This window comes from Cornus florida, unplaced genomic scaffold (genome assembly GCF_030987335.1).
Source record: "Cornus florida cultivar Cherokee Brave unplaced genomic scaffold, ASM3098733v1 CherokeeBrave_3.0.0_Hap2_Chr11, whole genome shotgun sequence".
Lineage (NCBI taxonomy): Eukaryota > Viridiplantae > Streptophyta > Magnoliopsida > Cornales > Cornaceae > Cornus > Cornus florida.
In genome coordinates, this window is record NW_026775581.1 from 164,628 (window position 1) to 180,046 (window position 15,419).

The 15,419-nt window shown below is 43.8% G+C and overlaps 1 protein-coding gene across 14 annotated transcripts in view; it reads right to left on the reverse strand.

Moving 5' to 3' along the window:
• The window catches only part of LOC132282920 (DNA repair protein XRCC2 homolog), a 66,314-nt gene that overhangs the window by 7,565 nt on the left and 43,330 nt on the right, over nucleotides 1-15,419 (reverse strand). For all 14 annotated transcript variants that reach the window (XR_009471909.1, XR_009471910.1, XR_009471911.1 and 11 more), the window contains one exon: nucleotides 10,353-10,415. Coding sequence is in view for 11 of the 14 variants with exons in the window: in XM_059784759.1 (XP_059640742.1) it covers nucleotides 10,353-10,415 (63 nt within the window). In the remaining 3 variants the exon portion in view is untranslated. The remainder of the gene's footprint in view (nucleotides 1-10,352; nucleotides 10,416-15,419) is intronic.

Here is a 15,419-nt window from a genome sequence, read left to right on the forward strand (position 1 = left end):
TTATCCGAACGAACGGGTCATCTATGAAGCCGAACGAGACCATGTTCAAGGATGGTCAAACCGCTATGGCATTCTACAGGAGCATGTGGACTCCCAGAGACATTGAGGTTGCCAAGGGTCTATCTTAGAAGGAAGTGTTCAGCCACTTCCCTTTGTCTGCTATGGACGTAAGTCTTCCCCCTCAGTCAGCAAATCTTTACATAGTCTTTATATTTGATTTCTTCTAATCACCTGCTCGGCTTAATTAGTTATCATGTATATCTCTGCAGACCCTGTTTGGGGTGACGGCCATGCAGAAGCAAGTAGAGATGGGGAATGCCAAGGCTCGTAAATTTTCTGACAACCTTGATGTTGCCAATAAAGAAAACAAGATCATCATCACCAGAAATGCTGAGCTGATGGTTCTTCAGCTCAGCAAAGTTGAAAAAGAGAGAGATGCTTTAAAAAAGGAGACAGACTCTCTTCAGGACGAAAAGGACGCTCTGCAACTTGAGAAGAGTGTCTAGCATACTGAGCGAGAATCTCTTAAGGCTGAGAAGGAAGAACTTCAGCGCCTTCTAAGTGATAAGCAATCCGCTCGGATGGCTTTTGAGAAAAGAGCTCTAGACGAGCGTGATGCTTTTCTCAATACCATCAGTAAGGTAAATGGTCGTATGCTAGCTCTGCACGCTCGGTTTTCCAGGGTTAGGGTCCTCAGATATGGTCAGGGGTTCCTAGAGGGTTATACCGATCGTGTCCCAGCTGAAGGTCAGATCGGTTCTACCCCTAATGAGGTTGACAAAGAACTGGAGATTGATCCTCCGGGTGTTTATGCCGACCCAGACTCCATCCCTGCTGAGGGCATATTTGATGAATGCCAAGAGATCGCCTCTTCCATGATCACTCCTACGCCCTCTACTGCTCAACCTCTGGACGTTCTTCCCCTGTCCACCGTGATTCCATCCGCCACTGCTGCTGAGGATGAAACTCGGCAAAATGATTCTTCCAATGCTACTGAGGATAGAACTCAGCAGAATGATTCTGTCATTCAGCTTGATTCTCCTCCTCGTGAGGACGGAACCGCCAAAAGTGATGAGGGGACCGTTCAGCACCATCAAGAAGCTGACGGGGTAAATGCTTCTAGTTAGAACCTTTCTGATGTACCAACCTCCTTCCTTCTGCACTTTTGTCATCTGTATACCTCATTTTTTATAACTCAGAAACTTCATTATTAATGAGATGGCTGACTTTTGGTTGAACTTTTGCCAAAAATCCTTTTACTTAATGATTTACTGCTATCTGATCAGGTTTCTCTCTGTATGTCAGTGGTTGGCGTTCGCCTAGTGTGCCACTTTGCCACTTAGAATGCCATTTGCCACTTTCACTCTTTTATTTTTGGCAAGTTTTTGGCGTTCGGCTCATAGTGTCAGCTGCCACTTACTTTGCTGAGTGGTTGGCGCTCGGCTAGGATGCCACTTGCCACTTTCACTCTTTTATTTTTGGCAAGTTTTTGGCGTTCGGCTCATAATGCCAGCTGCCACTTACTTTGCTGAGTGGTTGGCGCTCGACTAGAATGCCACTTGCCACTTTCACTCTTTTATTTTTTTGGCAAGTTTTTGGCGTTCGGCTCATAATGTCAGCTACCACTTACTTTGCTGTTTTCATACACTCAACTTTTCAAAAGAAGATAGCTTTTTATAAATTTCAGAATTCTATACAACTGAAAATGAATAATGCCAGAATTAAAACTTTAAACTTTCTACAGATAATACCTTTTTAAAGATGTAGCATTCCATGGCTTGTTAACCAACCTTCCAGCCATGGTCTCTAGTATATATGCCCCCTTCCCTATGACTTCTGCAATTCTGTATGGTCCGTCCCAAGGTGACATCATCTTTTTAACCATTCCTACCTCCTCCTTCAGAACCAGATCGCCAAGTGTGAAATCTCTGTGCTTCACCCTTTTGTTGTGGCTGCTAGCCAGTGTCTGCTGATAGGATGCAAGCCTTATTGCCGCAGCATCTCTCTTTTCCTCTAACATATAAAGGTTAAATCTCAGCATTTTGTCATTCTGCTCCTGATTCCATGCTAAGCTTCGGACAGTTGGAAGCAAATATTCAACCGGTATGACTGCCGCAGTTCCGTATGCCATGGCGAATGGGCTTTCCCCGGTCGGCCGTCTAGGGGTCGTTCTGTAAGCCCATAGGACATTTGGGAGTTCGTCCAGCCACTTTCCTTTATGGTCTTCCAGTTTCTTCTTGATACAAGCGAAAATTGTTCTATTCGTAATTTCTGCTTGTCCATTGGCCTGGGGATGACTTACTGCTGCCAACTTTTGGTTAATTCCATATTCTTCCAGCAATTCTCTGACTTGCTTGCTGTCGAGATTAGTCCCATTATCCATAACGATTAACCTCGGAACACCAAAACGGCAAATAATATTACTCCAGATGAAGCGTCTTACATGGGTTTGTGTTACGCTCGGATATGGTTCTGCTTCCACCCATTTGGTAAAGTAATCTGTTGCAAGCAATACATACTTGTTCTGAGCTCTTGCAGTTGGCAGAGGACCAACCACGTCCATCCCCCAATGTGCGAAAGGCCATGGTGTGGCCATCACGTGCAAGTCCTCAGGTGGTTGGTGGATTAATGGTCCGAACCTTTGGCATTTATCGCATCTTCTGGAGAATTCTTCCGCATCTCGTGACATGTTTGACCAGAAGTACCCTTGCGTCATTACTTTGTGCGCTAAAGATCTTCCACCTGAATGATTTCCACACACACCTTCATAAATAGCTCACAATATCTGCCGAGCCTCTGTGGGGGTAACGCACTTTAAGTACGGCCCAGAAAAAGATCTCCTGTATAACTGGTTATGCACTATGGCGTACTTTGCAGCGTTCAATTTGATTTTCCTAGCCTCATCTCTTTGCTCAGGCAGAGTACCATCCCGAATATAAGTTAAGATTGGATCAATCCAACTTGGCTCATATGGAATAACATTCACTTGCCAAGTATCTGGGCCCGAAAGTTCTTCAAAAATGGATGGCTAGTTCAGTATACCTACTGGAATCACCCTTGCCAATGTCTCTCCAGAACCCGAGGCGCTACATGCTAGCCAATCGGCATCTTCGTTATGCTCTCTCGGTATTTGGATGAATTCAATTTTTTCAAAGTTTCTGACTCCTCGCATAATAGCAGAATGATATGCTTCCATCGTTTCATCCTTGGTTTCATATTCGCTATTCACCTGCCGGACAATTAACTGCGAGTCACTAAAGACGGTCAAATTCCTGACCTTTAGCTCTTTGGCGAGCAAAAGTCCAACCAGTAGTGCCTCATATTCTGCTTCATTGTTAGTGGCTCTGAATTCAAGCCTAAGCGCTTGACTTAGGGACGTGCCTTCTGGTGTCTGCAGTTTGACCCCAATGCCTGCCCCATCTGATTTGAGAATCCATCGACAAAGAGTTTCCACAAGCAACCTCGAAGGTCTTCCTCCATGTCTTCTGAATCACATTCCAGTAAGAAATCTGCCACTGCTTGCCCTTTGATTGCCGTTCTGGGTTCATATGTTATGTCAAATGAGCTTAACTCTATGGCCCACTTCGTCATCCTCCCTAAGAGGTCTGGCTTGTGCAGGATTATTCTGATAAGGAAAGTGGTTAGAACGATGATAGGATGGGATTCAAAATAATGCATGAGCTTTCTTTTCGAATGTACTAGTGAGAGTATCACCCGCTCGGCCTTTGAATAGCGTAGTTCGGCCTCAGTCATCGTTTTGCTAACATAGAACACTGGATATTGCTTTCCCTCTTTACAACGGATCAGAACGCCACTTGTCGCGATGCTGGATACCCCGAGGTATAAAAATAGTTTTTCTCCTGGTTCGGGAGCTGACAGGACCGGAAGGTTCTGCATATATTCTTTCAAACCAGTTAATGCTCGGCGCTGTTCATCCCCCCAAACTTGTATCCCATGGCTTCGTATTGTGTCAAAAAATGGTTTGCAGCGATCTGACAATTTGGAAATGAACCGGCTCAATGCAGCTATTAGACCCGTAAGTGCTTGCACTTCTTTGATTGTCTTCGGCTCGGCATTCTTAGTCAGAACTTCTGCTTGGGGCAGGGCTAGCTTCTATGCCTCTATGATTAACCACGTGTCCAAGGAACTGACTAGAACTCACGCCGAATGAGCACTTGGTTAGATTGAGCTTCATTCCATATTGTCTCAACACCTCAAATACGTCTTGTAGATGTTTCAGATGGTCAACTTTCTTCTTACTTTTTACTACCATGTCGTCAATATAGGCTTCCACAGTCGTCCCTATTTGATCCTTGAAAATTTTGCTAATAAGCCTTTGATAAGTTGCTCCGGCATTCTTCAGTCCGAACGGCATAACTTTGTAGCAATAAGTCCCTTGCTCGGTAATAAAAGAAGTTTTCTCTTCATCAGCAGGGTCCATGGGGATCTGATTATAACCTGAATAAGCATCTAAGAAGGTTAAACGCTCATACCCAGTAGTAGCATCCACCATTTGATCAATCTTAGGCAGCGGAAAGCTATCCTTCGGACAGGCTTTGTTCAAATTGGTGAAGTCAATGCACACTCGCCATTTCCCATTCTTCTTCTGCACAACAACAACGTTCGACAACCAGTCGGGATAGTACACTTCTCTTATGAATCCCGCATCAAGCAGCCTATCAACCTCCTCGGCTATGATCCGGTTACGTTCTGGAGCAAACCTTCGCTGCTTCTGCTTTACAGGTCTTGCATTGGGATTAACGTTCAGGGAGTGACAGGATACCAAAGGGCTAATTCCAGGCATGTCTAAGTGACTCCATGCAAATACATCGGCATTGTGAGATAAGAAATCAACTAATTCCTGCTTTTCCCTCTCGGTGAGTCTTACTCCCACTCGGGTAGTTTGCTCTGGCCTAGATTGATCGATCTGTACATCAATAAAGGGTTCTTCAGTCAAGTCCACTGGCTCCTCCCCCCCATTCTGCTTGGGTGAAGGTTTCTGTAATTGCTATCTCGGGCTCGCCGATCGAACAGGTGCTTTTCCTTTCCCAACGGATTTCAGTGTCACTGAATAACATTCCTTAGCTGCAACTTGGTCCCCATGAATGTCAATCACCTTGGTGCCATCTGGCCCCAGGCATCTTATTACTTGGTGCAGAGTGGAAGGAACACCTTGAACTCTGTGGGTCCACCCTCTGCCCATCAGAAGGTTGTAAGAGGGATGGATCTCGACAACCACAAAGCTCTCCATCAGAACCCTCTCTGCAGCATGCACTGCTACTTCCACCATACCGATGGGCTCCACTCGTTTTCCATCAAACCATAGCAAAGGATTCCCAGTGGGCTTGAGCCGGTATGGCTTGATCTCGAGTCGATCAAATGTGTCCCTCGGCATGACGTTCGGCACTACTTCCAGGATCAATCAGAACTCTGAGTACCAAACATTCGGCAACTGTCAAACTGACGACTAACGGGTCTTCATGAGGAATCTGAACGCGTAACAGGTCGGTTCTGTCAAACTTGATTTGCGTTGATGCTTTATGCTGATGCAGAGTGTTTACACTGCCTATCGTCCTCTTCATCTGTGCCTGGCGGAGGCGCGGTCTAAGCAGTTCTTCCGACTCTTCAGCCAGTTCGGGCTGACCATGAATCGCATTGATTATGCGAACTGGTTGCTAGTTGTGGGAGCTCGGCTTCTGATTCCTTTTTACTTGCTCCATTGGTCGGTTCTGTTCCACTGCCGTGCCTTGGATATAACTTGCGAACTCCCCTCTGGCTATCAGCATCTCTACATGCCTCCTTAAGTTCCTGCATGCATTAATCTGATGGCCAAAGTCAGAATGGAAAGCACAATGCTTAGACTGGTCCCTCTGGTCGAGGGGCTGTCTGATAGGTAAAGGAGGTCGGAACTTATTTTTATTTTCTTGGTACAGCCTTGCCAGTGTGACTTTCAGCGGAGTAACCAGCTCTTCCTCTCTGGGCCTCTTTTCAGCTTTCCAAGAGGTTTGACGCTGTGGCTGAGCCTGCTTTTGCCTAATTTTTGCTTTGGTTTTCTCTCCTGTTGTTATTATGGATGTCTTCCGAGCATTAGCTGCTTCTTCTTCTTCTAAGCGTACAAAACCATTAGCTCTTTCATTAAGTTCATCCATGGTCCTCGGTGTATTCACCACCAAGCTTGTGTGAAATGGAGTGCCACGAGTCATAGCCAACTTAAATGCTTGAACCGCTGTAGAGGGATGGCATTCGATCACCATGCTCTTGGTTAAGTTGAACCTGGTAAGAAAGGCTTGGAGACGCTCATCCTCATGCTGCCTCATTGTGAACAAACTGGAGACATCTTTTGCCGGGCGTTTATTTCCATAATACTGACTTATGAACCGATCACAAAGGCTTCAGAAACTATCAATCGAACCCCTCGGCAAGTTTTTGAACCAGTTGAGCGCTGGTCCAGCCAAGCTGGTTGGAAAGCACTTGCACATTAAAGAATCGTTCTCGGTGTTCAAAGCCATTTTCAACTGGATATGATACACATGATCAACCGGATCAGTCGTTCCGTCAAACAGAATGAAAACCGGCATAGAGAATTTCCTCGGATTTGGAACATTCAGAATTCCATCAGTAAACGGCGAGTCAACCGTCCGAGCTGCTGAACGTAGTGCCTCATTCTCTCGTTGGCTTGCTGCTGCAAATCTCGGATCAGTGAATCTCCTTTCCGAGCTTCGGCAATCAAACGTAGCCACTGAAGGCCGGTAAGGCGGATCAGATGACCTTTCCTCGATGTACTCCTCCTGCCAGATCGGTGCAGCCTTTTGGTGTCCAAACTCCATAGATCCTTCTCGGTCGAATCTTTCTGGATACGAATCGGAAGTCCTAGCCTCATTCCACCTGATTTGTTCACGCCGTGGATCCAGGTTAATCGAGCCTTCTCGCTCATCGACACGATGGAGATTTGGCGGCAAATCGTCTGCCTGACCTCTTCATGGTGAAGATCCGTCTGATTGTTTCCTACCTCCTCACCGTGGTTGTGTAAGATCGGGATGTACAATTCCGTCACCTGCCGGAAGCGGTCGCCGGAGCGCCGAAGCTTCTTGACGCTGCATTCCGGCTCTTAGCTCCGCATTCTCTTTTCGGAGAGCTTCGATCGTATTCATCAACTCATCTAGCTTCATCTACTGGACATTCTCCATCGGATTGGAGCTCTCACCTCCTATCATGATTCCGGAGCGAAGTAAAGGCATGAATCACAAATTCCTAATCAGATCCAAGCATCACCGGTGCAAATTCCGTCAGATCTGGACTCAACTTCACCGAACCGTGGTCACATTTTGCTAACTCTGAGCTTTTCTAGCTTTGAACTCACCGGATCCAGCTGCGATTGAACAAATCAAAATTATAACAATTCAAGGTGTTTTAATGGAGGAACTGCAATCTCTCTGATCTGGATTCAACTTCCAGAATTCAAGCTTTGTTTTCACGAATTTGCTTGAATCAACATGATATCAATCAAGCTCGAATCGATCTTCTTCGTGATTCCCACAGACGGCGCCAATTGTAAATGCAAGAAAATCTCTCCCTCCATTTTGACAGAATTTCAGTACATTTCACAATAATCTCCCCTCTTTTACTCTCTTCACTGCCTATTTATAGGCAATTACAAGTGCTGCTGGACTATCAGCTTTGGGCCTTCTTTCCAATGGGCTTGGCCTTCTTCGATGGATCCTCCGAGCTCGGCCCATTCTGTGGTGCTCCTGTATGGGCTGAATTCAATTGTTTGACCCGATGCCATGTCCGCAGATCATATCCGGCCATATTACTTCTAGTATCCTCATCTTCCTACAAACCAATCATCTACTTCAGTTAAGGTGTCACTCACTGATGATCTTTCTATTACCTAATGCAAAAGGCACTTACTCTTTAGTTAGTGTGAAGGGTTGACTATGGTACAAACTACACTATAGAGGTTTGGTAGGAGAATGTGCGTTTTGATGGGATTGGTTATGCCCTTCAAGCCAATAACTGAATGTATTCGATATATTTTATTTATTTATGAATGTCTGATTTTATGGTTCGCATGCTTACATATATATATACATATAGCGAATGATTGCATTGATTTGACTCTAGAGTTGAGTCAAGGCTCCTTTGACAAATACTAAATGATTTATGTGCATCAACGATGGAGATAAATGCATAGGATATATGAATCATAGATATTAGTTTGCCATAAAAGTGTTAGTTCACACCCCTTGAAGATGAGTTGGTCACTTTATTCTGATATAACACATTGAACTAGATCAAGAATAAGTTATTGGAATTAAAATAGCCGTCTTTATGATTTCACCTTATTTAAGTTAGGGCAATGCTTGGATCCTACCCTATGAGGACAAGTTTTGTCCTACAATCTGACGTGGCCCTATCAAAATTTGACACCTGTCATAATATGATATAACATTAAAAAAATGAGCAATTTGGATCAACCCGGGTACCCGATAGAATCCAATTAGAAACCCATGTTTTTCTCTCTCTTTCTCTCTTCTTGGCTTCCCTTTCAGAAACCCTAAATCTCAATCCAACTCCAACTTTCAGAACTCCAAAAATAGTGGTCAAAGCTCAAGCAACCACCTCTGCTCTAGGGTTCGTTCAGAGAGCAATGGATTTGGCCCAATCTTCGCCTCCCTCTTGGCAATCTGCTCTCCTCTGCAATCTCGCGATCTTCGTTGTGGGTTCTCCGCTTCTCGTATCTGGGTTGTCTCTCTCCGGCATTGGGATCGCCTTCTTGCTTGACACTCTCACATGGCGCGCTTTGGGCCCTCTGGGTTTCTTCTCGTCGCCACCTAGTTCTGTCATTGTAAGTCATAGAATCTGATTATTTTCTTCTGTATGCTATACATTTGTTTTGAAGTTGTTTATGGGTTTTAACTGAGAATTTCCATTGGCAATCTAGGCACTCTTTCATTATAGTGCAGGGCTCAAGTCCCTGTTGGGATGCAAGATTGCAAGTACATGTGTTGTTAATTATCAAAAAGAAAAAGGAAATTAAGTTTTTTTCCGAAAATTTGTGGATTTAAAACACATATGCGAACTGTTAAAAAAAATGATTGGATTTTTGATCAGTGAATGGGGGTCAATGATTTTGGATATGATTAAATATGTTAGGGAACGGCGGCGACAAAGGTGAAAATGGCTCAAAAGGCTCAAGGGACTGCTGAGAAAAAGAAAGGAAGAAGAGGACCAGGAAGCCAAGAAGAGAGAGAGAGAGAGAGAGAGAGAGCGAGAGAGAGAGAGAGAGAGAGAGAAAATGGGTTTCTAATTGGATTCTATCCGGGTATCCGGGTTGATCCAAATTGCTCATTTTTTTAATGTTATATCAGATTATGACAGGTGTCAAATTTTGATAGGGCCACGTCAGATTGCAGGACAAGTTTTGTCCTCATAGGGCAGGATCCAAGCATTACCCTTTAAGTTATAGCTTAATTACTTTGAAGTATGAGAGAATAATAGACTTACATATTAATTAAGTAATTACTTTGATTTATTCAAAGGACCATTAGTTCCAAATACTGGGTACTTTGGGTAATTATTAATTAATATGTGGAAGTTTGTAAAAGAATTCTCAACATGACATTTATGCTAGGTGGCATTTATGCTCGGTCATGTATTATTGACTTGATTATTTTGATCACGAGAAACCCAGCCGGTAAGTTTTGGTGAATAGATATAATATATTTATTTATTAAGTACATTATTTTCACAATAGATACTTTTGTGATTAAATAGTTTAATTAAGAAGTCATTAATATAAAAGATAAATTAGTTATTGGGGCTGTGAATAATACCTTTAACAGTAAAGAACTGGTAGTGTGCTTTTTGTGTAGCTAGGGTTGATTAATTAAAAGGGGGAAGGGTGAGGGCTCGTCAAATAGGGTCTTAAAGAAGCAAGGGTTAATAAGGTCTGGCCGTAAATTAATACGTCATTATGTGCCAAAACCAAATAAAAATCAGAAGAGAAAGAAAAGCTAGGGATCACATCTAGGGTTTCCAATTCAATACACAATCCGCAATGAGCATAGTTACTTGGATTTTTCTCCTTTAATTGTAATCCCATCCGTTGGATAGAAAAGTGATAAAATAACAATAAAATAATCTACCTATAAAGTAGCAGAATCTACAAAATACAGAGGATGTGATGATCAATATTATGTATTTCAACAGCAACTCTGAACCACATATCCAGTAAAAGATTTGAAAATATGAAGAAAATAACTGTCATTACTGTCAGGTGAGGAATAATAAAAGAGGAAAAACAAGAAAATGCCACTAACATAATTCAGAATGATCTAGTGAAATATCACCTGCTTTTGCCAGTTAGTGGTAAAGACGTTGAAGCACGATCAATCCAGTGAAAAGCTCCAATACTGGTGCAAGTAGAGTTGCAAATTAAGATTTCAATGGATAAATTATACACAGATTATATTCCGTAATAATGATGAAACCCCCATGTATGTTTGTCCAAAAGTAATATAGTCCATAGAAAAGGATATATTGATCAAAATCTCAAAATATGACATTAACATGTCAAGTGATGTGCAAATGACTTCTTTATCATCCATTTTCTATCAGAAAATAAACGGCAAGAGGTAATTTCCACATTTTCATGTAGTATAGGGGGTTATTCGCCAAAAAAATTTCAGGGGTTTATCTGCAAATTAGAGAAAGCTCAAGGGGTTTTTTGCATTTTTCCCTCTATATCAGCAATTTTCGAATCACAGAACCAGTCATGGTAGGAGTTATGGTTAGAACTCAACCCCTTCCACATTGAGATTCTCTGTTTCGTGATAATATGTATAATTATAAGGAGCAACTGAATTTTACTCAAACTAAATTTAATAGTTTTCCTTGGATCCAATTGGTGAATATGTGATCTCACCTTACGGTATGTGGAGGTTGATGTGAACTATATATTATGCTATCAAATCTGTTACTTAAATTAATATTTATACATAAAGGAACATTAGTTTACCTAAATAAGATTTCCTAATTACTATCACTTGGTTTTTGTTAAAACTGGAGAGAAATAGAAAATGAACAGCACAACAATATAACGTGGTTAAGCCACTAGGGCCTACATCCACGGCACAAAAAGCCTAAAGAGCTACATCACTCTTATTATATTCTTTCTTAAGATTGTTTACAATGAACACCTCTATTCATAGGTGATGAAAGAATACAAGTGATAAATATGAAAAATACATTGATGGAGGATATCTAAAATCAAACCCATAAATCTTTGTAATATTCCCCCCCTGCCCCCCAAGTTGGAACACGAAGATTTTAACTCAAGTGTCCAACTTTAAACAAAATACGGAGTTGTCAAGAGTCCGAGAAGAGTTGATCTAAAAATCCAAGACGAGTTGTTCCTGAGGCAAGTTGATCCGGAAATCCGAGATGAGTTGATCCGAAGATCCAAGACGAGTAGAGTATATAGTAGGGTATGATAAACCTGCTCTAATACCATGTTAAAATTGAAAAGAGAGATAGAAAATGAACACCACAAGGATAAATGTGGTTCAGCCACTATAGCATACATCCACGGCACAAAGGGCTACATCGCTCTTATTATATTCTCTCTTAAGATTGTTTACAATGAGCACCTCTATTTACAGTGAAAGAATACAAGTGATAATTATGGAAAATACAATGACGGAGGATTCCTAAAATGAATCCCATAAATCGCTCCAATCAATATTATACCATAAGCTAAAATCACTCCTAAAATATTCTCCAACAGTTTCCTTATACAATAGGATGTAGGTTCCTAATTATACCTAAACACCACTTGAGGGTACTGAAAATGAATTGAGCCATTTATGGCCCGGTCCACTAGGCCCAAAGGTCATTTGAACCACCTCCAACCCAACCTCTTCAACATTACAAAAGGGGCCTTCATTCACTACGACCCAACGAAAAGACCCATTGAAGATTGGCCCAGGTTTGAGAGTTTTAGGAGAGGTTTTAGGGCAAATGTACACTTCTATAAATAGAAGTTAGAGAGATGGAAAGGGGGAGATTGTGTGAAGTGTAATAGATTACTTTCCTAATATAGAGAGAAATTTCTTGCACCTTCATCTGGCGCCGTCCGTGGGAAAGAAGAGTAGATCCGATTGATTTTCAGTAATAGATGACACAACTCCGTTCGGGAACAATGATCGGAGGAGAAGGCTCCTGACAGTAGGAGGACGAGCAGCAGGCAAGGCACGATAAGTTGATGAACATGATTGAAACCCTAAGGCGAGAGAACGCAGAGCTCAGGGCCTGGTTGGAACAACAAGAGGTTTCGCCGATCCCCAACCACCGCCAAGCATCAACCGTCAAGTAGAAAGAGAAGAATCAGATCATATGGACCCGTATCACAGAAGACCCAAGCAGGAAGACGAGATGGAGCGCAACGAGACTGTTCCTTCATGGCAGAAGGAGTCAACCGCAAATAGACGGTTCAACGCTATGCGTTAGTCAACGATGAGCACCCAGGACCAGAGGAACACCGGGAAGCAACAAATCGAGCAGAAAGCAACACCAGTGGACAGCGAGGCCCTTCGGAAGTCAGCCCCGACTACCGACTCACCGTTCACGGATGAGATTTTGAATGCACTAAAGCCAAGGAAGTTTTCGACACCGGGCTTTACTTTGTTCGACGGGACGAAAGATCCGACCGAGCATGATGGCTCTAGATACAGGAGATGATGCCTTGATGTGCAAAGTTTTTCCGACAAGCCTCACCGGAACGGCACTCAACTGGTTCAAGCACCTGCCAAGAGGGTCGGTTGGGAACTTTCAAGCCCTCTGTGACCTATTCATAGGCCAGTATTTCGACAATAGGCGAATGGACAAAGACATATCATGCCTATTCACCATGCGGCAATAAAAGGGCGAATGCCTTCAGGCCTTCCTTACCCGTTTCAATCTTAAGAAGAGTATGGTAATCGAATGCCACCCTTCATCAGCGGTGCAAGCGTTCAAGCTTGCCATGATTCGAGGAACTCCATTTCACACATCCTTAGTTGTGCAAGCACCAAAGACTATGGATGAACTGAATACTAGGGCATCAGGCTATGTATGATTGGAAGAGGATGAGGCTGTCAACGCAAGGAAGACGATGATGGTCACAGTGGAAAACAGATCCAAGGCCAAAATGACAACTCAGAAACCCTCAGCAGCACCACCACAAGCAGCACCTTGGAGGGCAAAGAAGAGGCCATGAGAAGAAGAAATGGTCACCCCCCTCAAAGTCACCTTGGCACGTTTATACCAGGAGAATAAGATGATGTTTCGTCCACCCAAACAGATCAGACAACCACTCGAGCAAAGAGAATAATCCAAGCGCTGCGCATTCCATAGCGACTTTGGACACCTGACAAACAATTACAGAAACCTGAGGAGGCAGGTTGAGATGCTAATTGCGAGAGAAGAGTTTGCCACTTATATCTAAGGCCAGGCGAACGAGCAGAACCGTCCGGTTGACCAAGTAAAGAGGAACCAGAGGCCGAACCACCAGGATGCTCAGCTGGTCCAAGTCATAAATGCTATCCACGGAAGACCAGAGGCAGAGGACGAGTCAGAAGAATTGCGGCGGACACGCCTCCATCAAGCCCACATGATGAGGAGGATCGGTAGTGTCAACACGGTCCACCAGGAGGGCGACATAGCTCTAATCAAATTTGACAGCGCCGACCTTCTAAAAGTCCAAACCCCACATAAAGACCCACTAGTGATCAGCTTAATGGTATCAAACTGTTTGGTCAAGAGAGTCCTTGTTGACCCAGGTAGTAGCGCAAACATCATAACGAAGGTGGCGTTTGAGCAGTTGATAATAGACCCAAAGCAGGTCAGGCCCACGGGAATCCCTTGCAAGGGTTTGATGGAAAGTGAGTAGAACCCATTAGGGTGGTCGAGCTGCCGGTCTGTGCTGCGAAGAGGAACTTAAGAGAGAGCTTTGTCATAGTGGATGTACACCCTTCTTACAACCTCTTGATGGGGGAGGGGATGGATCCACCAAGTCCAAGGAGTCTCATCCACCTTGCACCAAGTCATGAGGTGTTTGAGTCCGGATAGGAATGAGATGATTGACATTCATGGTAACCAGGTGGCCGCGAAAGAGTACTATGTTATGACCCTTAAGGCCAATGGAAAGGGCAAGACGATCGCCCGTCCTACGAGTCCGAAATAGCAGTTATAGGGACCTCCACCCAAGGGAGTTGGGGAGGAGGCAGAGCCAATGGTCCTTACCAAAGAACCGTTGGAGGAGGTGCAGATTAATCCTCTGATGCCTGAGAGAACAACCAGGATAGGGTCAAAGCTTACCATGGAGGAAAAATGACTGTTGGTCGAACTCTTGACCATGAACGCAGACGTGTTTGCTTGGAGTCATTTAGACATGCCAGGAGTCAGTCCTTCCCTATCATATCACTCACTCAACGTTGACCCAAACTTCAAACCCGTTAGGCAAAAGCAAAGGAGGTTTGCGCCAGAGCAGAACCAAATTATAGCCGATGAGATAGACAGGTTGCTAGAAGCGGGTTTCATAAGAGAGGTTCAGTACCCCACTTGGCTCTCCAATGTGGTAGTTGTTCAGATGAAGAAAGGGAAGTGGAGAGTTTGTATCGATTTCACCAACTTAAACAAGGCTTGTCCTAAAGACAGTTTCCTTTTGCCAAAGATTGATCAGATGGTAAGACTCCACCACTAGCTATAAGCATTTAACCTTTCTGGACGCCTATTCGGGCTACAACCAGATCCCAATGCATCCAGATGACGAGGAGAAAACATCTTTTGTGACAGAAGAATGCAGGACCCAACTACCAGAGGCCAGTTAGCAAAATTTTCGGAGGCCAAATGGGAAGATCTATGGAGGCATATATTGACGATATGGTCGTAAAGAGTATGAAGAAGGATGATCACCTTGCAAACCTGCAATATGTGTTTGAGGTGCTGCAGAGGCATGGCATGAGACTCAACCCAGCAAAATGCTCGTTCGGAGTGGGCTTTGGACAATTCCTGGGTCACATTGTCAATAGCCGAGGGATCGAGTTCGGCTCAGGCTGAAGCCTTGGTACGAAATGAGGAGCCAAGGACCCTTAAAGAAGTTCAGGCTCTTACACGAAGAATAGATGCACTTAGCAGATTCATCTCAAGGCTATCAGACTGTTGCAAGCCATTCTTCGATACAATAAGAGGTCACGGGCAACAAGCTTAGGGAAAGAACAGAGGCAAGCCCTGACCAGGCTAAAGGAGTACATGCGAAGTCCACTGATCCTTTCTGCTCCAAAGCAAAATGAGAGGCTCTACCTGTATCTTGAAGTGTCACACGCTACAACCAGTGCCGCCCTGGTCCCAGAGGAGTAAGTAAGGTAGTACCCAATATT